At 45.4% G+C, this 24,605-nt stretch overlaps 2 protein-coding genes across 7 annotated transcripts in view; one reads left to right on the top strand and one right to left on the bottom strand.

Annotated features, from left to right (window-relative positions):
- Positions 1-179: 179 nt before the first annotated feature.
- On the top strand, positions 180-15,262 carry ppp6r2a (protein phosphatase 6, regulatory subunit 2a). Of its 3 annotated transcripts, none has more exons than XM_070853458.1 (24): positions 180-618; positions 4,154-4,323; positions 4,863-5,117; positions 5,798-5,984; positions 6,204-6,341; positions 6,434-6,499; positions 6,650-6,762; positions 7,038-7,151; positions 7,391-7,517; positions 7,885-8,037; positions 8,571-8,795; positions 8,910-8,974; positions 9,167-9,282; positions 9,374-9,450; positions 10,042-10,122; positions 10,241-10,338; positions 10,512-10,569; positions 10,721-10,848; positions 10,938-11,062; positions 11,143-11,287; positions 12,265-12,353; positions 12,613-12,805; positions 13,535-13,642; positions 13,768-15,262. In XM_070853458.1, the coding sequence occupies exons 3-24, from the start codon at positions 4,891-4,893 to the stop codon at positions 13,814-13,816; spliced, it is 2,682 nt and encodes an 893-aa protein (XP_070709559.1). In that variant the 5' UTR covers positions 180-618; positions 4,154-4,323; positions 4,863-4,890; the 3' UTR covers positions 13,817-15,262. The 3 variants fall into 3 exon arrangements, with proteins under 3 accessions (XP_070709559.1, XP_070709557.1, XP_070709558.1); XM_070853456.1 differs by having other exon boundaries at positions 9,365-9,450; XM_070853457.1 differs by having other exon boundaries at positions 181-618; positions 9,365-9,450; positions 12,616-12,805.
- A 1,229-nt stretch (positions 15,263-16,491) lies between these two features.
- sbf1 (SET binding factor 1) overlaps positions 16,492-24,605 on the bottom strand; it is a 53,182-nt gene continuing 45,068 nt past the window's right edge. For all 4 annotated transcript variants that reach the window (XM_070853480.1, XM_070853482.1, XM_070853483.1 and 1 more), the window contains 8 exons: positions 24,417-24,602; positions 23,469-23,595; positions 23,215-23,345; positions 22,700-23,044; positions 20,743-20,948; positions 20,333-20,420; positions 20,116-20,247; positions 16,492-19,983 (listed from right to left, as the gene is read on the bottom strand). In XM_070853480.1, the coding sequence (XP_070709581.1) occupies positions 19,885-19,983; positions 20,116-20,247; positions 20,333-20,420; positions 20,743-20,948; positions 22,700-23,044; positions 23,215-23,345; positions 23,469-23,595; positions 24,417-24,602 (1,314 nt within the window). In that variant the 3' untranslated portion in view covers positions 16,492-19,884. The remainder of the gene's footprint in view (positions 19,984-20,115; positions 20,248-20,332; positions 20,421-20,742; positions 20,949-22,699; positions 23,045-23,214; positions 23,346-23,468; positions 23,596-24,416; positions 24,603-24,605) is intronic.

The raw sequence follows: 24,605 nt of genomic DNA, 5'->3' as shown, positions 1-24,605 counted from the left end.
CTGTAGGAAATAATGTATATTTTAGGTTAAGACCATTGAAACTGGACAGTGTATTTGTAATTTAAAGGGATATAAAAACAACAGTGTGGCTCTGTCGCATCATTCCGGACTCCAAAACGCTGTGCTAAGTTCAGTGCATCGCCTGAAGTCAATGCACGTCCTCCGTGTAGCTCTGCTGCGCGCTCTCGTAACCATGTCGCCATTTTGATTCGAAAAATATGACTGAGTTTTTTTTTCCTGCTTTGCATGCTAAACTTAGCCCCGCGTTTGAGTTACTTTGTGTGTGAGTACGAATCATACACTCTATATTTTAGGTAAGATGTAATGCTATTGATGTCAAGTAGCAATTAATGTCGGGGAACTGTCAGTGTGATAGACTTCCAAGCCACATTTGACTAACGTTAGCCAAGTTGAGCTAGCTAACAGTAGCCTGTGCTGTCGCAGACCGACCCTCTTGAAAACAAATCACTATTCGCTCACAGGCTAATGTATGCCAGCTAACACCGCTAGCTAATAGTTAGCTGGACAGCTAGTAACTCAGTAGCTGGCTGCTTGACGAAAAACTCCACGAATAACCTCACTCAGACGGAAGGAATAGCATCGGACTTTTAGTCAAAGGTAAGTTTTAGACGAAACGATCGCCACGAATTTGAGCAACTAGCTAACGTTAACTCTGCTGCTGCATCGACAAAGTTGAACCTAAGTTGGATAGCTATTTAAGTTGGCTAACTCAGCTCAGTGCACCGTAACTGATAGGAGCTAATTAGCTTACGTGCTAATCAGAAGAAAGGAGGAACTAACGTTTACGCTAGCTGAGTTGTTTGCTAACTCTATAACTTAGTGCTTACAATCGCTATTAAACATAGATTAAAAAACTAATGTTGGCTAATCGGCTAACTATGCTAAAGGAATATGTGTAGTTGTTCGACCACACAGCGGTACTTAACGTAACATAGTCGCCAAGTTACATTTAACAGTTGTACTTGGCTCCTATGAAGATTAGTGCAAGTTATTTTCTACTTATCCCACTAATATGTTCCTTACTATACCGCATATCGACAAAATGGCCATTATTCTCTAGCAGCTCAATACAGAGCCAACGTTAAGTAGAGTTCCTCATTGCAGCCAGTCGGACTTGGCAGAGGCCAGCAGCGACGAGCCTCGGAGAGACAGTGAAATCAAGTCAGTTAGCTGAATAACGTTATACACACCGTGTCGGCTAATGTGTGCGTTAGTTACCGACACAGTCCAAAACACGTAATGTGATTTACTGTGCGGACTGCAGTTACTGTGAAATAAATCTACGCTGTCTTTTATCTGGTATTGTTTGGTGGTGTTGCCTCCACTGGAGTTGAAGTAAACAGAAATCTGAGCTCCTACCGCCAGTCAGTTGACGTGCACTTCATGCCAAGGCTACGGCAGCTCACTTTACATTTCTTTAGCTACACACCAGTGTGTCACTCATTGTTAGACAGGCTTAAATAATGGGGAGCCCCTTAGGCTTATTTTGTATGCCAGCCAACAAACCCAAAGGTAATAAAAATGTGAATTGAAGAAGTGCCAGGATCTCTTTTCATTTGTTTTCTAAAGCACTAGTCACACCACTGGCCTTTACTCTATTGACTGTGTGTAAAGAGCTATTTCAATATTTTGGGACCATCATCTGTGTACCAACCATTAGATACAGGTGGGTTCACCTAAGTTTACAACTCCAGTGCATCAAAGTGCAAGTTGGAAGCAACAGGCTGAGTAGAACCAATGCTTTTGTTTGTCCTCTGAAGTGCACTATTGGTTCATCATTTAGTAGCGCATGTCGTATTGTCCCAGGTTTCTAGTGCAACATGGTAAACATTCAGCCGCCACCAATTGCATCTGTATTCACATTAAGTGAGCGAAGGAGAGCTGATGTAAAAGTGCGGGTGGAATTTCCTTTTGCTTGATCCCACTGCTTTTAACTTGCCTAATTACAGACTATTGTTGGCTCACAGCATCCACATGTATGCCCTTTATGTGAGCCATTGTTCCTCTTTTCATCGTCTGTTATATGTGCCAGTAGGCTGTTTTTGTTGAGGTTGCCTCTGGTGGGTTCTATTTTGGATATAAAGTCAAGCATTTACTTTCCTGCTCAGTGTCCACAGGGAGCGTTCAGTGGGTTATTATTGCACTTGTGTACTCTGTAAATGTATGCCAGATGGACCCTGCTGCTGTGGCTGCTACATGTGCAGGGTCCTCCTCTGGAAAAAAGGAAAAGGAAGAAGAGGAAGCACTTTGATTTCCTCCTTCAGTTTTACTTCCACGATCAAGAGTGGATAGCATGGTGCTCAGAGAGACACAAGCTTTGACAAAGCCAGCAGATATTGTTTTTTCCCCCTGCTGGTGTGTTAGGTTGTCTAGATTAGCTGCCACAGTAACCACACGAGGAAAAGAGGAAAAACAAACTTAACATACTTGCGTAGCTACAAAAGCATCAATCACTTGTTCTCCATCTTTAAAGATACATTCTCCATTTACCAGCATTTGATAACTGGAAATTTGAAGTATCTGCTGCGGTGCCAATGAGACATGAGATGTAGCTGTTGACCAAATCTTGTTCAGCAGTTGTCTAAGTATAGAGTGATGAGCATGCACACAGCGGCTGCGTGTACTTTCAGTGTAGTTCAACGAGTGTCAGCCTGGGAACTGGCCACAATCTTTGATTGTAATTTTAGGCCTGAACAGTTATATACAATAGCCTGATAATGTTTTTTTTATTTAACACTCATTTATTTATTTGAATATGCAATCAAGATAAACTTTTTTAAAACATCTGGCTTGGCAGTTGTATGTGATATGGGCCTGTAGAGCCCATATAAGCCTAATGCCCTATCATTAAATAGAAGTTGTTCACAAAGAAGGTAGTAGAAAACTTGAGGGATGCTATTTCCTTGTCAGTTTGTCTTGTAAGGAGTCTTCACTAATGCGTATTTCTTCTGAGTGAATATTCCCTTTGTTTTAAGTCACTGATGCAGGCATGCACATCATAATTACATTTGTTGGTTTGAGCTCTTTGGGTTGTTGTTGTAACCAAAGAGACAACACTCTTCAATCTCAAATGTAATGTTTCGCTTAACTAGCCTAGCCTGTAGAACTTAAATGTCCTAGATGTTGTGTCAGGTAACCTCCGATTTGATTGTTGTAACTGAGACCCACAATGATATTGAATGGAATATTAAAATCCAATGTGTATAATATAACGGGAAGAAACCTCACACCTCTTTTTCTGACTGTGTTTAGAAAAAGTTGGAAAAGAATTAGTAATGTCAGGATCACAATTTTATGCTCCAGAACCTGGCAGAGAATCTAATGCAATTATTTTGAATCATGTGATATAAATGATATTGTTTATTTCTCTTTAATTATTATTATCCAGCTGCAAAGAAGAGTAGGCCCACATTAGTAAAGACACATACACACATTTGACAGCTCTGCATTGAGGAAACTCAGCTTGCATCACAACCCTCCTTTGATGTGTCTGTTGGGGCTATCTGAAAGTAATGAGGTGAAAGGGTTGTTGACATTTAGTGTGGAAAGGAGGATTTTTAACCTGAAATTGAAGACGGGCAGTGACCCTGCCTGCCTATCCTCAGTCGAGCCTAAAATCTGTCAGTTTGACTATTTTGGATACAGACCAAGTCACCGTCCTCTCTAACACCATTATCATTAGCTGTCAGTTAGAAAGTCACCATGGCCACAACGTCATGACTAATAGTGAGCATCTTCACCAACACATTTGTCTTTCACGTGTTAAGATTCTTACAGGGAATGAATGTATGGATTTTGACACACACTTTGCTTTGAGTTACGCATGATAAACCACGATAAACCATGATAAACATGATACCAGAGTTACCTCTAACAACAGATTCACATTTTACCCAAGACAAACAACAAACTTGTGTGGACATTTGTAATGTTGGCTGCGTATGTAGAGATATCATCGGCAACTTCACAATGGTGCAAAACATTCATTCGAACTCTTCATACACACATTCATATGCCATAATTGTGCAGTGCTAAAATGATATCTGAATGGTATGTTAAAACACTGTCATTTCTTCTTAAATCTTGTTGCACATCTTATAAATAATCTCTGCTGTTTTTTCGTGTTGTGCAGGTTATGGTGAGCCTCTCTGCGTCTCATCTCCTAAAGAGGCGTGCGTTTTAAGAGGAGACCCATGCTGATAAATGCCAGGCCTCACCACACTCTCTGTCGTCTGCACAAACACAAATGCCTGCCTGCCCGTGGGGGAGGTCTGATTAAAGATATCCACATTTCATCCACTGGTATGTGCGAGTACTTTGCTATTTGGCCTTTCTGTCTATTTGTAATTGTACCATCTATAGCTACATTTACCATTTACCTGGATCACTAAAATCCAACTGGTGTCCCTATTGTAATAAAGTACTATTTACTAAACTAGGTACATGAGTTGTCTTTAGATCTATTCAATTCAAAAATACATTAATGCAGCAATTGGGATACTCCATCCCTATTGGATCTTTCTAATGTAATTAGAAAGTGCTGTAAACAAGATTAAGTTTATACAAGAGTTTTGCAGAACATGTAAGAACATACCACAAGTGATAGTGCTGTCTTGTTGTTCCAGCTGTTAGTGGTTTAACCCTCTAGCTTACATCTTTGTTTACATCAGTTTCTCTCTCCTGCTTCCTTCCCTACCTACGCATCCACTTTTCCCTTCCCTTCCCTTTCCTTCATTGTTCTGGCCACTGCTGGGCCTCTCCGTGTCCCCCTCATTCTTTTCCACCTCTGTTTCTTTTCTTTTACCTTCCCTCCCTCCTCACTCTGTTGTCCTTTGGCCCAGGGCTGTGTCCCCCGTCCCAGCGGCCACCATGTTTTGGAAGTTCGACCTGCACACCACCTCCCACATCGACCAGCTGCTGGACAGGGAGGACGTGACGCTGAGAGAGCTGATGGAGGAGGACGACGTCCTGCAGGAGTGCAAGGCCCAAAACCGTCGGCTGCTCCTCTTTCTCTCCCAGGAACACTGCATGCAGGAGCTGGTCAGCCTCATCACCACAGAGCCACCCGCCGACCTGGAGGAGAGGAGCCGCTTTAAGTGAGTCTTCACAGCGAAGACCCACACAAAAGATGATGACAGGGGCTAGTGATGGGCCTCAGGGTGGATGTATACAGTATATAGTTAGTATAACATTACACTCCACTAAAATTACATGGTACAATTTATTTAGGTTTTTATTGTTATCAGTTTTATCAGACAGCTGTAAATAGTTAACATGCAAGAAATACAACAGAATCCCTAAAATGAAAGTGTAGAAAATTGTTACTATTAAAGTTCTTATGAAGCACAAGCCAGACATCTCGACTAAATGCTGTAGTCAGGTCCGTATTGATTTTGGTTCAAGATGATTTTTGTCAAGAGTTTTCATACCTAGTATAATTCACTTGGACAAACATGCATTGTTTTATTGTCAGTGTACTATGTATTCATATATTCAGACAAAATACATTTTTATAGAGATGTAGCTGTTGGCTGTGGTCATTACCCTTTTATTTTATTTTATTTATTTTAATTGTATTCATTGTAATACATCCTATTTGAATTGTCCCTGAAATTTCCCACAGGAAACATTGAAATATGACTTAATGTCATCAAATTAAATTCTCTTTTCAGTGTTCAGATGATCAGAAAAACACTTCAGAAATACCACATGCGTATCTTTAGTGGGAACAAGACTCCTTCTCATGGTCATTCTGTGTTTTTTTTTCTTCAATAAGGTTTCCCAACATTGCTTGTGAGCTCCTGACATCAGATGTGTCCATTATTAACGATAAGTTGGGCGCCGACGAGTCTCTCCTTGAGATGCTCTATCACTTCCTGGAGCAGGACCCACCCCTCAACCCGCTACTGGCCAGCTTTTTTAGCAAAACCATCGGCAATCTCATTGCCAGGAAGACCGAACAGGTACAGTGAGAAAGATCAGGGTGCCAGCAAGTGTTTCTTGATTCGACCTTGTAAATATGTATCAAAAGCACTGTAAATCCACTAGACTGGTGCTGGACAGCTAAAAAAAGCTGACATACAGTGTGAAACAGATGTGTTCAAGATCACAAATTCAGATTCAGTCAGCTTTTGTCTGCTGTTTGGAACCAAAAGTACTGAGCACTTTGTTTTGTTGTCTAGGTGATTACCTTTCTAAAGAAAAAGGAAGGCTTCATTGGTCTGGTGCTGAAACATATTGATGCCTCTGCCATGATGGACCTGCTGCTTCGCCTCATCAGTTGTGTGGAGCCTGTCCCCTTAAGGCAGGAGGTTCTCCACGTAAGCTCTCTATAATACACTGTTGTATACTTCCCATGAGCAAACACCAGCCTTTATAACACCTGTTGTGTTTTTTTTTTTTTTTCACCAAGTGGCTAAATGAAGAGAAGTTGGTACAAAGACTCACAGAGCTCATCCATACTGGTAAAGATGAGGAGGTGAGTGTGAGGCCTGCTGACCTGCCACTCAGCATGTTGCTCTCTTTGTCACATGAAGAAGCTCCAGGTCTGGTCATGTGTTAACATAACTCAAAGGAGTCATCAGTTAAAGATGAATTGATTTTTCTCATTCAATGACATACATTTCAGAGACAATCAAATGCATCCCAAACGCTTTGTGACATCATCCGCCTTAGTCGAGACCAGGCCAATCAGATGCAGGAGAATATGGAGGCCGACCCACTATTGGCTGTACTGGAGTCGTAAGTTAAGCTTGTTCTTTGATTAACTTTCTCAGTAACATTAATCTCACCTGTATCCACTTACTTGTGCTGTTGAATGTTTGGAGCGTTGATTGAAAAACCATTGACATTCACACCTGTACTGGGAGCTGCCCACTTGTGACTAGGTCTCAAAAGATGCCTGTTAATGCAGCAGATCTGAACAGGACCTAAGAGGAGAACGCCTCGTTACTGTGTCATCATCATCTAGCTTTGTCTGTAAAATGTGCTACTTTATAAACGTGTGTGTTTTTCAGGCAGGAGAGTGTAGCGGGGCTCCTCAAGAACATGTTTGAAGGGGAGAGGAGTGAGGCCTCCATCGTTAATGGAACTCAAGTGCTTCTTACCTTACTGGAGACCAGGAGGTCTGGGTGAGTCAGTTTCCTGTCAAGTCTTGAATTGGAAATGTAGGGAGCTTAGTTATTTGTGGTTCCTTTAGGTCCTGGTCCTCGTGGCTCTTTTGAGCAATAAAACTGCATATGGTGTTATGTAGTTTCAGGAAAGTGGAGGAAATGCTTCCCTCTGCTTATTTTTAAAAAGCATCCTGACACAGTCATGAGTTGGGATGTCTAAGTGTCACCTAATGTTTGTGTGTGCTTGTGTCCCCCAGGCTGGAAGGGCTGATGGATCTGTATTCTCAGGGTTATGAAAGGTCTTACACTGTCAGCAGCAGTATTTTAAATGCCATTGAGCCCCATTTAAAGGACTTCCAGCAGCTTCTTCTGGATCCCCCCAAGGTAAAGCCACGGAGCAGTGCCAAGTCCTAAAGCAAAATAAACTCTAAACATAAGCACTTAGAAACTGTTTATTATATGATTAGTATTTGGTGGATTTTGTGAAGGGGATTATAATTAATCCTGTCATTCTTCATAGTCTTTTTGCAAGTTGTCATGTAATGCCTTTAGCAAGCACATTTCAACCATATCTTTTGAAGTGCAGCAGTAGCTGAATGTGATTTGGCAGCTTTCTCTGTTTCTCAGCCTTGTTTTTCCGTCTGTAGTGCAGTTCTAGCTTTGTAACTCTGGGCTCATACGTGTTTGTGTCAAAACAACATTTTATGACAACACTAGCACTAGCAGAGCACTTTTCTCATTCCCTCTACAGAAAAGTGCAATATTGACGACCGTTGGCGTTCTAGAGCAGCCACTGGGGAACGCTCGCCTTCACGTGGCCCGGCTGGTTGCTGCCCTGCTGCAGACCAGTGCCCCCAGTATCTGCCAGGAGCTCTGCAATCTTGCCACCATGGACCTACTACTGGTAGGCAAAGCCAGGCCTGACTCGACATTGAAACTCTGTAACTCTGTCATTGCACACATAGTGAGTAAGATGAGTTTGAGCTTAGAAGGATGCTTTTGCCTGATCATGCTTGTGTGTTGTATCTGAGAAAGTTCCATCAGATTTGCACAAGGTTTGTCATGAGGCTGGGAACCACTGATTACCTTATCACACCACCTGACCACAGGGCCGTGGCTGTGGCCTATTTGGAGCAGCTTCATCAAGCTCTGGGCAGACAAGGGATCCAAACTTTCCACTGTTGTCCTGGTTAAAGAACATGGGGGCATGGGGGATATTACAACCAAGACTTTACTAAATAACTGTTAGAAGGGCACAGAACAATGTGGTGTTGCAGTATTTGTCAAAAATGCTCAAAAACTGTCTCACTTATCCTGGTACATTTAGACAGCTGCATGTTTGGGAGGTGTCAACTCAGTTCAGTGCTGCTTACAATTGTTCTGTCTCACATCTCTGTCTGTCTGTCTGTCTGTCTGTCTGTCTGTCTGTCTGAATAGGATCTGTTCTTCAAATACTCCTGGAATAACTTTTTGCACTTCCAAGTGGAGCTGTGTGTGGCAGCTATCCTGAACCATCCATCCTCAGAGGAGCGGCCCAGCCCAGGCCTCCAGAACCACGGCGGTAAACCTGCAGCAGCCAACCCTGAGGTGCATGGGGAGGCAGTGGAGACAGTCAGGACCAGTGACCCACAGACCTCTATCCACAATGCCCTCGTGGCACATGTAGGTGGCTTCAGCAGCTTCATGTCCTTAACTTGCACTACTAAACCCAAAGCTTCTCTTCTGTTTTGATGGCAAAGTTTGAAGATCTTTGTTAATCATTACTATTATCCTCAGCTCTTCCAGAAGTGTCATTTGGTACAGAGGATCCTCGACGCCTGGGAGGAGAATGATAAAATACAGTAAGAATCTCTTGATATCCCTAGCATAGAAAAAAGGTTTCTTGGCTGGGGGGGTCCCTGTCTAGACCTCAGCACATAGGGTGTGCATCATCAGGGCATTGTCCATTTGTTATGACAAGCGCGATTGTGGTGTCACAGTGAAGTTACTCTGCCAGTTTAAGGTCATTCTAAGTGTGTCTCTGTCACCCGTAGGGCGGAAGGTGGAACCAGGAGAGGCAACATGGGTCATCTGACCAGAATTTCTAACATGGTGGTCCAGAACCTGGAGAAAGGACCAGTGCAGGCCCAGATCAGTGACCTCATCAAAGGTAATAGTATACTGCAGTAGCCCTGATGCCAGGTGAGTTACCATTTTAGCTGAAGTGAGAGTGAATATGTCTGCTTTTGCAGAGCTTCCAGAAGACTGCAGAGGCCGCTGGGAGAGCTTCGTTGACGAGACCCTGAGAGAGACCAACAGGAGGAACACAGTAGAGCTGGTGAGATAACAGCAGCACTCAGGTTCTTCTGCATGAGTTGCTTTCCTTTAACGTCCTCTCATTTCCTCTACCCCAGTTTAAGCCTGATGTGTTCAGAGCAGCTAGTTAATCAGGACAGCACCGAGCAGCCCAGTGTCTGAGCAGCCGTTCCCAGCTTCTCAGCAAAGCAGATTTTGCTTTTCAAATTTGTCACTTAATAAATCCAAAAATATAAGCAACAAAAGTTGGGAGCGTCGTTTCAGTTAATCAACAACAGTAGAGGCTCGTACCCTTTAGATTTAGAGCGTGGCATCACAGACAGCACTGATATCTGGGGATGTGTTTTACCAGGAGGAGGAAACTGAATGTTTACAAATTACAGATGTGCATTTGTGCTGCAAGAAAATGTACTAGCTACTTGTAGGAAGTATGACATTCATAAAGACTGATAAGTCTGTATGTCCCTGCAGGTGAAACCTATGTAGCATGAGAAAGACTCAGTGATAAACTTTAGGGGGACAGAAAAACTGCTCTTGATGTGGTTTTAACAACTGAACTGAGTTATCTGTTACTTCATTTGTGTTTTCTCCATGCTACCTTTTTACCCTCCAGGTCAGCACCCACAACATGCACTCGTCCAGTGAGGACGACGACATGGAGAGCCCCTTCCCCAATGACCTGTCTCTCCAGCAGGTAGGACAGACACCACCATGGAGACAAAACAAGACTTACCGTGTTAATTGTAATAATAAAACCTCCACGGCCGTGTAGCCTCCTCTGTCCATGCTAATGTCACCTTTGATTTTGCCAGGCCTTTTCCGACTATCAGATCCAACAGATGACTGCCAACTTTGTGGATCAGTTTGGGTTCAATGATGAGGAGTTCAGCGAGCATGATGAAAATATCAAGTAAGCAGGAAAAGACTGTATTGTTAATTCAGTTATTTGATCTATTTGATCCTGTGTCTGTTGTATTGTTTTGATACTGCCTCGCCGGTGTCTTACTCTTTGTTGCTGAGCCCCACAGTGATCACCTTACTCTACAGCATACTGTCAGATTGACATTTCCTTTCTTTCCTCAGTGCAACATTTGACAGAATTGCCGAAATAAACTTCAATCTAGATGCTGATGATAATAGTGTAAGTGTTTTTCAGGTGTCGAACTCAATGTGATTTTATTATTACAGCTGCTACCGTTAGTGGCCCCACAGCAGTGGTTACTATTGTTGTGTGTTTGTGGTCACAGAAAGACTTCACTCAAGTGTGTGTGTGTGTGTGTGTGTGCATACAGGCCAATGCGGCTGCTTTTGAAGCCTGCTGTAAAGAGAGGATACGCCAGTTTGATGATGCTGAAGAAGAAGAGGACATTTGGGAGGAGAAGGAGATGAACTATGCAACACAAGCTAAATCCAGAACGAGGTAAACCTGGTGACGTTTGCTAGTTTTTAGTACACCAAGCAGTTCTTCTTTCTGGTAACCTTTTTCTATCCATTGCCGCTCTCTTCCAGGTTTGGGGTCTCCCAAACATCAGAGGGAAGCTCCAGGAGCAGCATGGAGAACGGAGGCAGGGAGCGGGACCACGGATCAGAATCTGACGAGGACGAGGACTCTGAGCAGAACACATCAGATACAGGTAGATGGGAAGAACGCAGCCAGATGTCACAGAAACCCACGAGCAGCCCTTCAAAATAGGCTTTGTCGTCTTGTTTCCAGGTCCTGGCTGGACAGCAAATTTCAGGGACTCTAGAGGGACGGCAGCATCCCAAACCCCAGCAGGGTGGGACGGCTCAGCTGGGGAGGGGGCAGAGATGCAGGGAACTGGATGGGCCAACTTCACTGAGTTCCAGCCTTTCTCCAGGTGAGAGGCACCGACCCTGATCTCCATCTCCAGGGAAGGTCTTCAGGAAAAAGTCAGCAGCAGTTCAGTGTTGTATTTTCTAGGTCTGATTTAATTGATGCTCGTCAGCCTCTCATTACCTCCACCCCAGACATCAGCCACACAACAGTGAATACAAAGAAGTGCAGGATGGGGCCCTGTCCATCCCTCTGTCGAATTAAACGCATACAGAAGAAGTGAAAACACAAAAGGGACTTGCAGGTTCCTGGAACTCTGGTTCCTACGTTTTGGTTGATAAGGGGCATATTCTATTCAATTCAATTTATTTGTATAGCCCAATATCACAACAGAGTGTCTCACAGTGCTTTACAAAGTTCACTGAAATAAACAAGTGTAAGCGAACAAACAATCTAATAGAGAGTCCAGCAGTCGATGAGGCCAATGGATCAGTCCGGTGGATCAGTCCGAGGCATCACCTGCCCTTTATGACCCTCCTTCTACCGATAAGATTTTTGCAGGATCAAAATGAAATAATAAATTGTCCTGATTGTGACCCGCAGCGAGTTTCCAGGATGATTTCACATCGTTTGTCCCAGAGTGATTGTTCAAAAGGTCAACTTGGACTATTTCTACGTCTGAGAGTGTTCCAACTATGAAAAAAGAATTCAAGGACACTGACTGAACACTTGTTTGTGAATGTGTGTCCCTCACTACGTCTGAGCGCCAACACTAATGTGCTGGGGCAGGTAGGGAGGACTTAAATACTGTGAGGAAAAACAAAGTTTGAGAACAAAAAGGCCATCAGATGATTTTCTAGGACATACAGGACCGTCAGATGTCTGATGTCATGATTCCCTCTGTTGAACGGCTTCTGTCACTTCCACACATCTATCTAATGACGTGTGCCATGTAACAGCTTCTGGCCGTATTACACACTGAACCCAGAGCCACAGAGCGATGGTCATTCTCACAGTTGTGTGTGTCTTGGTGTTGTGCAGTACAGAGACTGATGTCAGATGCAGCTCTCCTGTGGACTCGGGCAGCAGTGATGCAGATAAACAAGCCAAACCAAACCTCGAGAAGAGCGGTGAGTGTCACCACTTGTTAGAGACGTATGGGAGGGGTGCCAGGTGAAATTCTAATTGCATGAATATAATAAATTGATATCTGGCTGAATAGTTTGTTTTAGTGGGAGGGGGCCTCATTGGTTTGAACATATTTGATGTACCACAGCTGTAAGGGGCCAGAAAAGCTTGAAAAGTGTTTGAACTTGTTGCGGAGAAGGTGGTGGACCACTTAAAGCTTGATTTAAAACCCACTAATGTTTTCTGCCTCCTGTTGGTCAGCAGATGTTAGTGCCTCCTCTGGTGCTTGGCCAGCGGGCGAGGGGAGGAAGGCTCCTCTCGTGGCCTCCGACAGCAGCTCCTCCGGGGGATCCGACAGCGAGGATGATGACAAAAATGCCAGCGCTCCTCCCGTCGCAGCCATCACCTCGGAAACACTCGACGCCCCCGGCAACAAGACAGCCGACCTCAAAAGGTTTGCATGTTTTAGCTGAAAGCCTCTGTGAAGCCGTCCTCCGCTGACCAGTCCACTCGGCAGCCACACTCTAAAGGCCGCCTGTGTGTTCTATCTTTGAAACATAATTACCACATGCAGGTAATTATAGACTGACTGGGATTGAAATTACTGGATTCATTCAGTTTTGCTTTCTAAGTTAAGTATGTCCTGGGAGCTTCTCTGGTACAGAATCCCGAGCTTAAACTCAGATTTGGGGGTTCAGAAAGAAAAGTAAAAGAGTGGAGTAGTTACTGGGCACACACTGTTATTCCAGCAGTAAGAAAAAGGATGGTTTTAGTCCTAGTGCTGCAGGTGCCAGGAAATATACTGTAAGCAGCCCATCATTTTTCTGGGCTTATTTTTTGGCATCTTTTATGATTTATTTGACAATCTACCGTAAAGATAGACAGGAAGACAGAGAGGATGACCTGCAGCAAAGGGTCGGGGCCTCTGCAGTGAGGCGTCAGCCTGGTGCTGCATGAGCTGCCAGGTGAGCTACTAGAGCTCATCAGAGTTCATCATTAATATCACAGCCACAACACGGCCTGTTTCAGCTCTGCCGTCATGAACAGACGTGCAGCTGGTTTCCCCGATGATTCTCCCACTTGTCCAGGCTTTGAGTGTGCAGCAGTGGGATCAAAGGTCGGCTGACGCTGTTGGAGTGGACCGATAAGTAACCATGAGCTTCCCTGTGTGTCTGTCCTGCAGTGAGGACAGTCTGGTGTCTCTGGAGAAACTCTCTCTGTCAGATGCCCCTAAAGCCTCCGAGCAGCAGCCTGCAGAGGACTCGCCTGTAGCCACGCAGCCTGACAGGAAGTAAGTGTCCACCCTGGCACTGAGCGTTTGTCTTCCTGTGGTGACCCTGAGGAGCACAGACGCTGTAGCTATAGACGGCGCCGTGTAGATGCTCACCATGTCCGTTTCCCCTGTCCTCCCAACAGAGAGGAAGCGCCACCGCCCCAGGAAGTGTCGGTCAACGGGCCAGTCTGAGCGCGAGCCGGCCGACCGCTGAATCCATCGGTGACGGCGCCGCAGACTGTCAGCCTCCTCCAGAGTGACGCCCCTAAATAACCTCACTGCAACTATGGTGTTTTTACTGAATCACTCTGCCATGTTATTGGACCTGGACACTGCCAATCAACACCGACAACGAGGCGGCGGAACATGTAAAAAAAAAAAAAAAAGAAAAAAAACCCAACAAATCCAACAGACAGAGCGGAGTGTAGAGGAATCATCTTCAAAGCCTTTTTTCCGATGTTGCACATAATTACGTGCGGTTTTAATGTAGCAGCGACCTTTGAAACGACAGAGTCTGAGGGGTAACATCACCACCATCGTTATTTTTTTATGTCCTGAAAGATTTCTCTCCCACTTGTCCAGAGCTGTTGGAGTCCCGTTGTTAGGGATGTTCCATCGTCACCCCTGAATGGATAGCACAGGCTAACTTTTAACGATGCCTCAACAATAAATACCTTTTTTGAAAACAATTTTTTTTCTTCAAGCTTAAGAAAAAGCACTTATGCAGCCATTTACTGTACATTATAGCACAATGTAAGTGTTGTACCCTCGTCTCTGCTGGCCGTCTTCTCTGTCCTCACACACATCAAGCTTTTTATCCATCGTGTCCTTTTTCCCCTTTTGGTTACTGTTGATGAAACATCACCAGATTTCTGAATGTTTTGTAGTGCTTCAGGAGGGTCCGTCGAGGAGGAGGAGGAGGAGGAGGAGGAGGAGGAGGTGCAGGCTGAAGAACAGAGCTCTAATAGTATTACTGTCTTTTGCTCATGTGCAATAATGTCAATTAGCCATTTATTTAAAAATGAAATTCAACATTTTTCTCTTAAGAAGAATCACTCTAGCGTTGGAGAGTCATTTGGTTTTGGTTTGGGCAAACAAATTTGGATATAATCTCAACTGATTGTTCACCTTTTTAAATTTCTTTTCTTTTAGTTTTTTTCTTTTAGTGCATGTTTGAGCGGTTCTCTGTTGACCCAGCTAGTGAGCTAAGACCTTCTGATTGTATTGACCTTTAAGTTCTTATTGCTATTCCCCTTAAATCAACCAAACATTATCTACCTATATACAAATATTATCTACATTTAAAAGTAATTTTACAAGCAATCTTGAGATTACAGTCGCTGTCTGTTCCTTTTCTCTCTCTCTCTCTCTCCACCAAGCACTTATGGGGCGAGAGTGGTATCTGGTAAGAGTGACGCTGTATGTTTTTTCTTTTTTTTTTTTTCTTTCTCCCTCTTTTAAAGTTTCATTTTATTCCTCTCTGAGCAGCAGGATTGGAAAGAGGGCAGGTCTGGGTTCTGCAGAGCTCCCGGTCTCTTTGGTGTACTTACTTAAATCATTTGACAGCGATCAGGTTCTACGATCATTGTTAAAAGAAATTTGAAATTAAAAGTGTCTGGTTGACCACATTAATACCAACATTTGGTATTGGCTTTGCCCGTCTGGTTGTTGTCTCTCTGCCTCTGCAAAGATCCAGCTGCCCTGCACCCCCACGGTGTTTTCAGCTCTTCTGCTCGGTTTGAGCTCTGCTCCGGCCGAAGTAGTGTTCAGGTCACTGGGCCCCGTGTGAAGACAGTAATGGTGTCATTTGTCCCGCCCCAACAGGCGAAACAAAGTAGCCAGGACAGGGAGGGAGACGTCAGTCAGCCAGCACAGCCCCCCCCCAGAGTCCTGAGAGGAGCTCTACAGAGAGGTCACAGGTCAGAGCAGCAGCCGCTAAGTGTTCCAGGTTATTAAGGACAGAGTGTCAGTCAGCAGAATGGCAGCTCCTTCATGTTCAACTCTTAAACTATAAATTGTTTACTGTAACCAAACCCCTCCTGTCTCCGGTGTATCTCATTACAATACGGAAATTCACTTGCAGAGACTTGGAACTGACTTGAGGTAAGGAAGTGTCAGAGTGTCCTTGAACGCACCGCTGAGGAGTTGGACGGCAGCCCAAAACCCTGAAAGGCAGCATGTGCTCCCAGTGGGGGGGGGGGGGGTCTCCTGCTTCCAGCTGCTCACTGCAGAGGATGAAGAGTGGAATGTGAAAGGAGTCGCTCGTCGTGATTAAACCTGCAGTTTCTCCTGTTTTATCACCTCCCAGCTCGTTTTGGCCTTACTGTCCACAGTGCTGCTGTTTAGGAGCACACTCACCCCCCCGTCCCTGGAGTGTCAGCAGCTAGAGAGCCACATATTCCCCTCAGGAGTTTGTGGAGCCCAAAGCAGAGCAAAAAGCGAATATTCATCATCAGGTGGCCAGAAACATGAGGTAGAGAGGAGGCTGTGGCATGTGGAAGTTTACGAGGTGGTCATGTGACTGTTGTTTTCTGCCTCCTTATGGCCAAAAATCACTTCATGCTGATTTAACTTTCTAATCTATGCAAGTTAACTCTTGCATACCAGAAGAGAGAGAATCAAATGAACCTAAAGACACAATCCAGGTCCTGATCATTCAGTGTGCTGGGCCTTTAAAAGCTGCTCACAGGAGCCAGGAGGAATGTGTTGGATTGTTTTTTACAGATAAAAATCTCTAAATGGAGCTGTGAGAACATTCCTAAAGCTTCAGTTCCACTCTAAAATCTAAACCTGTAAAATGTGGTGATATCTGAGGTGAAATCAGTCCGTACACACACTCACACACACACACACACACACCATGGAGAACATTTAAACCCACTGTTTTTATTTGGATTCTAAAAACTAAATTGACATGATTGACAACATAACCCGGCTCAGAAAGTCATTTCTAATAAAAAAAAAAGAACAAAAATAAATAAAAAGGATTACATGATTTTGTTGTGGTTAAAGAAGCTGTGGTCTGTTGGTGAGCGTTACCATGGAGACACAAGTAAACTAAGAAGAGGAGCTGGGCCTGACTGGACGTAGACTGCAGTCACAACACAAGGACACACGGAGGCTCCCGCTGGCACTTCCTGTTCCTCAGGGGAGAGTATTTTAGGATGCACAAGGTCACCTGAGCCTGAGCGATGTGTCGGTCAGCAGACTGTTAACCAGTGAGGTCTGTAAACCACACAGGTGCTTCAGCTGGTACCTTGTGTTGTATTGAGACACGGCACTTTTCTGTCCACTGAGCTTAAAGAGCCAGTTCAAAGTTTTTTGTGATCAATTCTAATAGTTTAAAATCACTTTGGAGCAGATATTCTTCAACGTGAATATGTGCTGCTCGTCTTGCAGGATAGTAAACTGAATATCTTTGTGTTCTGGCCAGATGAAAGATGACACTTTGCACTCTGGGAAACGAGGAGGGACACTTTTTCAGCAGCTGTACTCCAGACATGTGACATAACTGCTGGGTGTGAGTACAGGTGCAACACTTGGTACTCTCTAATGTCTGTGAACACCCAGACCCCCTCAAGATAATGTAGAGAATTCTAAATTAAAAAAATAACATGAGTATGTTTGGCTGTGCACTTTAAAATCAGCTGACTCCATTTGTTCCAGTGTCCCATCTCGTCACTGACGAACGGACACAAAGGGAGTCCAGTGATGTAGCTGCAGGCGTGTCAGCAGAATCCAGCACCAGGAAGACCTCGAATGTCTGACATTTATTGTGACTGTAGGCTGCATCCAGAACATCCCACCGCTGTGGGCAACAACAGTAAAATCCAACCAGCCTTTAAAATGCAGCCCAGAGGCCTCCTCTGCCACAAACACACCATTTCCACTCTTGCATTAACGGTTGATACTGAGTAAGGACAGCCATGTTTACAAAAGACAGACATGAGGGTTTACTTTGACATTTTTCAAAAAAAAAAAAAAAAAAGCATTAGTCACATTAATACAGAAATAAACAAATGGCACATTGAATTCCTAATTTCAAAATAAAGTGGTGCTTGAGGAACTTTCTTACTGAGGAGACAAGTTAAATAAATTACTACCATAAACGTTACATACAAATCTGGAGTAGTATATACAAAGGAGTTATTAGACACAAAAAAATCTACAATTTCAGATTTTATGTTCAACAGACAGCAGTAGAACCGTATTTTACATAGCAGGGTTTGTGTTAACACGTGTGGGGCAGAGTGGTTTGTGTGTGGAGGAGCGGGGTGAATATAGGTGGGGGGGGGGGGGCAGTCTGATAAACCTTGACATTAAAAAAAAGTGACTTGATATTTGAAACCTTCCAGCTGAACGTACTGTTTCTCTGTCAGAGACCCGTCTGCAGCGTGAGCACACGAGGTCCTGATGGGATGATGTGAGCAGCTCCTCGAGACGGCCCCCGCATCATTAAAAGGACAATTCCAATATTTTTCAACCTGAGTCCTATTTCCATAATTGTATCTATTCTGACGTCAGTAAACGGCTCTAAAGTAACTCAAACTGATGCTTCCTGACTTTGTCCAAACAGCCACAACTTTCTACACGAACACCAGTTTTACATTTGACTCTCTTGAGTCCAGACCAGCGCGCACACAGAGCAGCCCCCCCCTGGATTAGCTGCTGTAGCTACCTACACGGGGACGGTGGGTCGCTGCCGATGTAACCGCCACATGCTGGAGGAGTTCTGGCAAACAACAGGTTCCTTTGTCTCATAGTCCTCCAAGGAAATTCACCTTCCAGGCCTCTTCTGTTTTCTCTGTCTAGTCTAGAGAACATCTGGTGTTCTGCTCCTGCTTTACCGTACACTTAGTTAGTTAGTTAGTTACTACAGCAGCTCATCCAGGAGGCTCATCTAAGTGTTGAGCTGCAGTCAGACTTAGAGACAGGCCCTCAGAAAGGTCTGACAGTCTTGTTTTTGTGGGGGTGGGGGTGCATTTTAGCACTCAGTCATAATGGGCATGTTTATGGAAGCCTGGTTGAAAAATACCTGAATTTTGTAACATCCCGTCTGAGACACTTGGAGCACTGTGTGCGGGTCAACGTCCATCTCTAAAAAAACTGTAGTCTCTCCGAGGCATCCCATAATATCACTCTATTCATTAGTATCCCTCCTCTTCCTCTCCTACCTTCCAGATCTCCTTCTATAGATAGTTTTGAACATCACTACAAAATAAATCCCTCCTTTTTCCTTCAGCGTCCCTTAAAAGTCTGAATGTTAATAGTGGTTGTATGATTAAAAACACAGGTGCAGAGCAGAGTTCAGCTGCGTGAGGGAACTTTAGTCTACTCAGTAAACACTCGGAAAGTTCAGCGACACTCTCAACACCTGACACACCCCCATCTCTCCTGCTTCCATCTCTACGACTGATTTGTGGCTTTCACAGTATTTCGCCGTCGCCTGCTGACGACAGCTGATTGATCTCTCTCTGGTACGAATGTGAGATTTTTAAGATAAAAAAAAGAAAAGGGAATCCTTCATGAACTATTGAGGAGCCCCCCCCTCCTTCCCCTTGCAGCTGCAGCAGCTCCTCTACATTTTTACTGCAAACGGGCTACATCAGGCAGTGAGAGGCAGAGAGCAGAGAGCTCTGAGGACCGGAAGGAGGAGCCTTCTGACTTCCTCGGGGTTGTTTTGGTCCGTCAACCCACCAGTTGATCTTTGAGATCCTTCCCCAGAACAGTCCGACGAGTCCTGTACACGGCTGGGCCAACGGGCGACTGCAGCTCCTCCGTCATTCCTCCCCGGAGTGTCTAAAGGGTGAGCGGGGTTAGTGGGAGGGAAAGTGGGACGTGGTTTACAGGTGGAGGGTCTGGAAAGATCTTCGTGCTGGTCCAAGCTGCAGGTCGCCTCACGGAAATGCAACAACATGCTTTAATATGCATTATTTAGTGCATAGACATCCAGCCCAGATAGTGGTCAGACTGTCGGGGGGGTGAGAGGCTGCAGCTACTGGGTGCGACGACAGCGAGTGGTTCTTCAGGGTAACTTTTTTTTTTTTTCTCTTTTTCTTATTTTTCCTAACAAAAACACTGAAACGTTGTGATGCAGAGTTATTAGTTCAACACTAGCAAACAGAACAGAGCTTAAGTGGTGAAAGGCCCCTTCCCCTTCCGGTCGTGCCGGGGTCGGCCGGCACAGGTGTCTGTCAGGTGCCGCAGCACTGCTCATTCGTTCCCGGCTGCATCGCTCCTTAAAGAGTCCCGCCTCCCGTCTAGGCATCCGACAGGCAGTTCTGAACACTGTCCATCCACATCTGTGCGTTCAGGCTGTCCTGGGCACAGAAGTTGTACACTCGCTTGGTCGTCTTGAGCTGAAAGACAACAGGAAAGAGAAATCTGGAGATCTGTGTTGTAGTGGATGTTAAAAGGTGGAATCATGAGGTTTTTCCCTTCTGCCCACACGATGTGAGACCATCAGACGGTCTCCTGGACAGTGAACTTACATCGAAGAAGGCCTTGTCCTCGATGTTCTTCGGGGCCCCCATGGTAGGCGTTGCTGGGGTGACAGACTCCACGTCGGCCAGCTCGATCACCCCTTTACACTCCTTGTCCCGCCTGCTCTCGTAGTATCTCAGCTGGGGACAGCATGCAAAGTTCACTGTTACTCTGCTCCGACTATCGTTCAGTCACACTTCCAGTTTCAGCTGCCCTCCGTCTTACCTGATGTTTCGTCTTGTCCAGGACAAACCACCGTGGTTTCCATGGTTTCAACAACGCCCCTTTCTTAAACAGGATGCCTTCAAAACTCCTGACGGGAGAAGGTCAGAACAAAACTGAGGAGACGTCTGACATTTTAGGGATTTCTCTGTTTCCAGTGGCTGAACTGGGATGGAAGTCAGTGAGACATCTAAGCACTGGTGCCCCCTGCTGGTTCCTTACTGTCCCTGCCCCTCAGGGTCACACAGTGTGGGACAATCTGTAGTAAGTGACTCATCTAATGTGGAAACACCGCCTCCTGTCAGTTTGCTGTGTCACTGACAGACGGGCCCATGTGGGGTCTTCCTCAGGCACAGCTGAGCAGGGGGCTAGTTTAGAAACAGGCTGGTATGGTGGGGCTGGGGGGCACGTACCTGTTCTCGCTCTCGGTGCTCTGGAACTGACTGTAGAGCGTGCTGGTGCTGGGCCGACCGGCAACAGGCGTGGAGGTGGCGCTGGCCTCGCAGTCCAGAGCCAGGTTGATGGAGGATCCCACGCCGCTCTCCTGTAAGTAGACGCCCTGAGAGCGCCGCTGGTGGCTCAGGTTGGACGACATCAGCAAGGAGCTGGAGAACGACGGCTGAGGAGGACGGACGGAGGGAGAAGGCACAGTGAGATGTTTCAGTCGGTGTTCACAATCTAAAGCATGCACACACCACGGAACGGTCCTTTAAGTCTGTAGCTGCCTTCTGCTTTTTTACCACAAGATGTCAGAGGAAACATCTCCCACCACCGCCTCATCTTTATATCTCACTTAGACCAGAGTGTTATCAGTCACTGCTTATGATATGATAAAGTCCTCCTGGACATGCTGAATGTTGACGTGTTCATCTGAGGAAGGCCCGGAGGGGAGGGGTGAACTCATGTTCCACGGTCAGTAGATCCAATTAAAGATCCCGCACAGCCTTCCTCACCCACATACTAAAGTGTAGGCAGTATCTATCTGTTTGTGTCCGTGTTCAGGGTGTGACATGACGGAGGGCACATCGGCCTCGCTCCGTCTCATGCTTCATGCTTCATGGTTAGAACCCTCTGCTTGGTCCAGTGCTGCTCTGAAGTCACACACAGTTTATCAGTGACTCCTCCTCCTCCTCCTCCTCCTCCTCCTCCTCCTCCTCCTCCTCCCTTTAACAGCTGTTTATGTAAGAGCTTCTACCATTCAAAAGGAAAAGCTTTGTTTCTCACTACAAACTCTCTTACTCCAAACTCACAGCAGTTTTTGTAATTAGACAGAGATCACGCCTGCCTGCACGCTCGCTCCGAGCCACAAAATGTCTTTTGTCTGCGGACAACGTTTGGATCTTTGTCTGGTCGACATCTTTCATTGACGTTGTCTTTTCTGTTAGCCTTCTACCTACGTGATGTGTGTATCATTATTCTCTCTCTCTCTCTCTATTCTGTGATTAGTAACAATCCATTGGGATATAAACAATATAATCTAATCTGAAGAGTTTTGTTTTACTTCAAAATTGAAAAAATTTCAACTTGTACTAAAAAAACTACTAAAAATTATTATTATTCTTTTTTCTCTTTAGCCATCTGTAACATTTTCAGACGCAAATGTGATGCAGTCTTTAGAGTAAGGGGTGGTGGCGTTGCCGGGAGTGGAGAACATCCTCCATCCTGACTTGTTCCTCCCTCCCTCCCTCCCTCCCTCCCTCCCTCCCCACTAGGTGGAGCCCCTGTCTAAGAAACCCTGTGTGTCAGCCGCTCTGAGCTGACAGCGCTGGGTATCATGAAAACAAGATTCTGAATTTATATATATTTCATTAAAAATGGAAAGAAATCCTTGAGAATCGAACTATAATCTAATTACATCTTTATTTAGTAATCTTTAGTAATCTAATCTGATTCTAGTTTACTGTTTGCAATCTGATTACATAATCCTAACTAGTGTTATTCATGAGTCCCCAGCCCTGTTAATAAATAATATCTGACACGTGACATGATGTGATGTTATTCGTGTGTTATTTTGGCAATGTGTTTGTTCCTGTGTGCACTTTTCCAGCCATCTGTGCAGCGTGAGGCTGCTGCTGAGGCCTTCTGCAGGCTGAGCTCAAGGGCTTTTAGAGAAAATGGTGAATGCACTTGCATCACCTCTCTAGTCTTTTCCACCACCTGAAGCACTTTAACAGTCACATTCACACGCTGATGGGAGGGGCTACCTGCTCATCATCTGGAGACTATTCACACACACACACACTCACACACTGCTACACAGAGAGCACTTTGGGGTTCAGTCTCTTCACCAGGGACACTTGGACATGCGGACCGGAGCTGGGGATCGAACGCTCTGCCTGTGAGCCACAGCCACCGAACCATTGGTCTCACCTTACTTTCCAGTTTGGCCTCAGTTCTCTGTGTGTTCTTGATTTTATCCCACGTGTCTTTCCACTTCTCTGACGTCTGGCCAAGCTCGGCCTCCAGGCTCTGCAGGTCCTGCAGCAGCTTGGTGATGGCGTCGGGCACCGCCTTGCTCAGGCTGTCATAGCACGGCCACACGATGTGTCGCTGCGATTTAGGCCCACTGGTGTCGGGTTTCTCTGGCGGCTCTTCCGGCACGCGCTCCTGTCGGCCCCTCAGCTCCCAGTCGTATGAAGGCCCCTCGGACAGAGTCTCTTCTGTGTAGAAGTCCCACACCTTCAGGTTGGAGATGAAGGTATACGGCCGCAGCACCTGGAGCAAACAATTACTCACTTTAGAGTCGCTTCGATGCTTCTATGGTTGTCGAATAAACCTAAATGTATTAGCGTTGGCTGCTAAATGTGCACGCCGACTCTAAGAGAGAGTGAAGGTCGTAGTTTGCTGTCTTATCAGCCTGTTTGGTGTCAGTGCACTAGTCTCACCTCCTCGTCCTCAGGACTGAACATGTAGTTGTAGAAGATGGGCGTCTTCTTGTTGAGTCTGTCGATGTAGTCCCACACAGACTTGCACACCTGAGGGCTTTTCCTTTCACCTTTCTCCTCATACAGCACTCCTGCACGGACACACAGGGCGTGTCAGGAACACAGACGCTGTATCTGGGACTACCACATGTACGCCTTTCTGAGGCAGAGTTGATAAAAATGCACGGCAGCGTGTCAGAGCGACATGTTCTCACCCAGCTCTATCCGCTCGTAGTCAGAGTCAAGCAGGAAGGTGCGGAAGCGGTTGGACACGTAGTGGTAGGCCAAAAACTTCAGGTAGTACTGACTGAACTCAAACTCCATGGGGAACTGAAGGTGGATCTGAGGGTGGAGGGACAGAGAGACACAAGTCAGGGTTACTGTTTAAGGGGGCGCATTCATGGATGTACTCACACCTCATCATAACAGGTAACAGCAGTTCTAAAGTAAAGGTGCTGTTTTCACGCAGCACAAAGAGTCATCTGTAATAAAAGCTCTGTGTGTCACATTGACCAATATTCAGTCACAGACAGCAGGCTCACAACTCCGGGCCACTGCAGCTACATGAAATCACACTTTGTGCATGTGATAAGAGGGCAGAAGCCACATCACTGATCAGCAGAACAGGAAACACAGTTAGAACTCCAGGTAAACACACACAGCATTTATCATTAATAAAGTTGGAGGAAAGCTGACCTTCAGGTACGTGTGTGTGTGTGTGTGTGTGTGTGTGTGTGTGTGTGTGTGTGTGTGTGTGTGTGTGTGTGTGTGTGTGTGTGTGTGTGTGTGTGTGTGTGTATGTGTGTATATATATATATATATATATCTCTCTCTCTCTCTCTCTCTCTCTCTCTCTCTCTCTCTCTCTATATATATCACACTGCTTCAGGTCTCAGCTGTTAGTAATGTAGTTATTTCGCTCTGTGTCTGACGGTTTCTCGCTTGGTAGTTATCAAATGCAAATTCCTTGTGTGTGGACTGATGAATTAAAGTGAGTCTAACTTGCTGTATTTAAATAAACCTACTATCATTATGTCTGACTGGTCATAATTTCTTCTTTCCTTTTTTTTGGAGGCCATTTGCAGGTTCAAATCATCCTTTTAACGTCGTCTTTCTGCTGACCTCTGAGCTCCACACTGTAACAACAGCTTGTGCAAACCCACCTGATGCACGCAGTCCAGGAACTGCAGGAAAACAGGGGTGAAGCCGCTGCTCTGACTGCCCAGAGTCTGCGCTCCTCGGTGGCTGAATCTGTGGCCGAACGACAGCCACTCCTTCTCCACCAGCAGACGGAAACCGTCAAAGGTTCGGTAGTATGGATCAGACAGCAGCTGCACCAGGGACACCACCTG

Source organism: Pempheris klunzingeri, chromosome 22, assembly GCF_042242105.1.
Source record: "Pempheris klunzingeri isolate RE-2024b chromosome 22, fPemKlu1.hap1, whole genome shotgun sequence".
Lineage (NCBI taxonomy): Eukaryota > Metazoa > Chordata > Actinopteri > Acropomatiformes > Pempheridae > Pempheris > Pempheris klunzingeri.
Note: the sequence above shows the minus strand (reverse complement) of the source record. Positions and strands in the feature narration are given on the sequence as shown.

Excerpts from the sequence above, each read along its gene's own strand:
- ppp6r2a (XM_070853456.1), top strand. The coding sequence starts at position 4,891 with ATGTTTTGGAAGTTCGACCTGCACACCACCTCCCACATCGACCAGCTG. Across the intron at positions 7,518-7,884 it reads TTCTTCTGGATCCCCCCAAG|AAAAGTGCAATATTGACGAC; the intron begins GTAAAGCCACGG and ends TTCCCTCTACAG. Across the intron at positions 10,123-10,240 it reads ATGACCTGTCTCTCCAGCAG|GCCTTTTCCGACTATCAGAT; the intron begins GTAGGACAGACA and ends TGATTTTGCCAG.